Here is a 744-nt window from a genome sequence, read left to right as displayed (position 1 = left end):
TGGAGCACGTAGCTGTATGGATGATTGTTTAGAGATGGATGGATGGATGGATGGATGGATGGATGGATGGATGGAGCACGTAGCTGCATGGATGACTGTTTAGAGATGGATGGATGGATGGATGGATGGATGGATGGATGGATGGATGGATGGAGCACACAGCTGCATGGATGATTATTTAGAGACGGGTGGGTGAATAGATATTTGCACAGAGGAGCAGATGGAGAGGTGGATATGGAATAATGGATGTAGGAATAGGAAGTAGACCAGAGGGCTGTGTTGACGGCGGACAACAGGGCAGGGATGGATGGGTGTGTGTGTGTGTGATGGGTGCCTAATCAGAGGACTCCAGAGATGGCCACTGCCGCCCTGGCTGCTCTCCCAATTCCATGCCTCCCCTACCTTCAAAGTCCACTCGTCCATCCCCATTGAGGTCCACGTCGCGGATGATTTCCTCTATGTCTCGGTGTCCCACCTGATGGCCCAGGAGCTTCCTCATGGCTTCTCGCAACTCACTCGTGCTTATCTCCCCATCCCCATTGGTGTCGAACTAGAGCAGGCAAGGAGGAAGGAGCAGACTGTTGGAGACGGGCAGCGGTGGGTCCTAGTGCTGAACTCCTTCTCCAGGGTCTTGGCGTTGCTCCCCTCCCCTAGAGACCCTTCTCCATCCAGGCTCCCTCCTGTGGCCTGGGACCCAGGGCTCAGACTTCTAGTGGTCCTCCTGTAGTGAGGACCCTAACCGCC

General features: G+C 54.8%; 1 protein-coding gene across 1 annotated transcript in view; it reads right to left on the bottom strand.

Annotated features, from left to right (window-relative positions):
• Positions 1-744, bottom strand: part of CABP1 (calcium binding protein 1) — a 9080-nt gene that overhangs the window by 3731 nt on the left and 4605 nt on the right. The window contains exon 5 of the mRNA XM_004709570.4: positions 403-550. Coding sequence (XP_004709627.2) covers positions 403-550 — 148 coding nt within the window. The remainder of the gene's footprint in view (positions 1-402; positions 551-744) is intronic.

The sequence above is a fragment of the Echinops telfairi genome, unplaced genomic scaffold (genome assembly GCF_000313985.2).
Source record: "Echinops telfairi isolate 266 unplaced genomic scaffold, ASM31398v2 ScPeMD7_7412;HRSCAF=8450, whole genome shotgun sequence".
Taxonomy (NCBI): Eukaryota; Metazoa; Chordata; class Mammalia; order Afrosoricida; family Tenrecidae; genus Echinops; species Echinops telfairi.
Note: the sequence above shows the minus strand (reverse complement) of the source record. Positions and strands in the feature narration are given on the sequence as shown.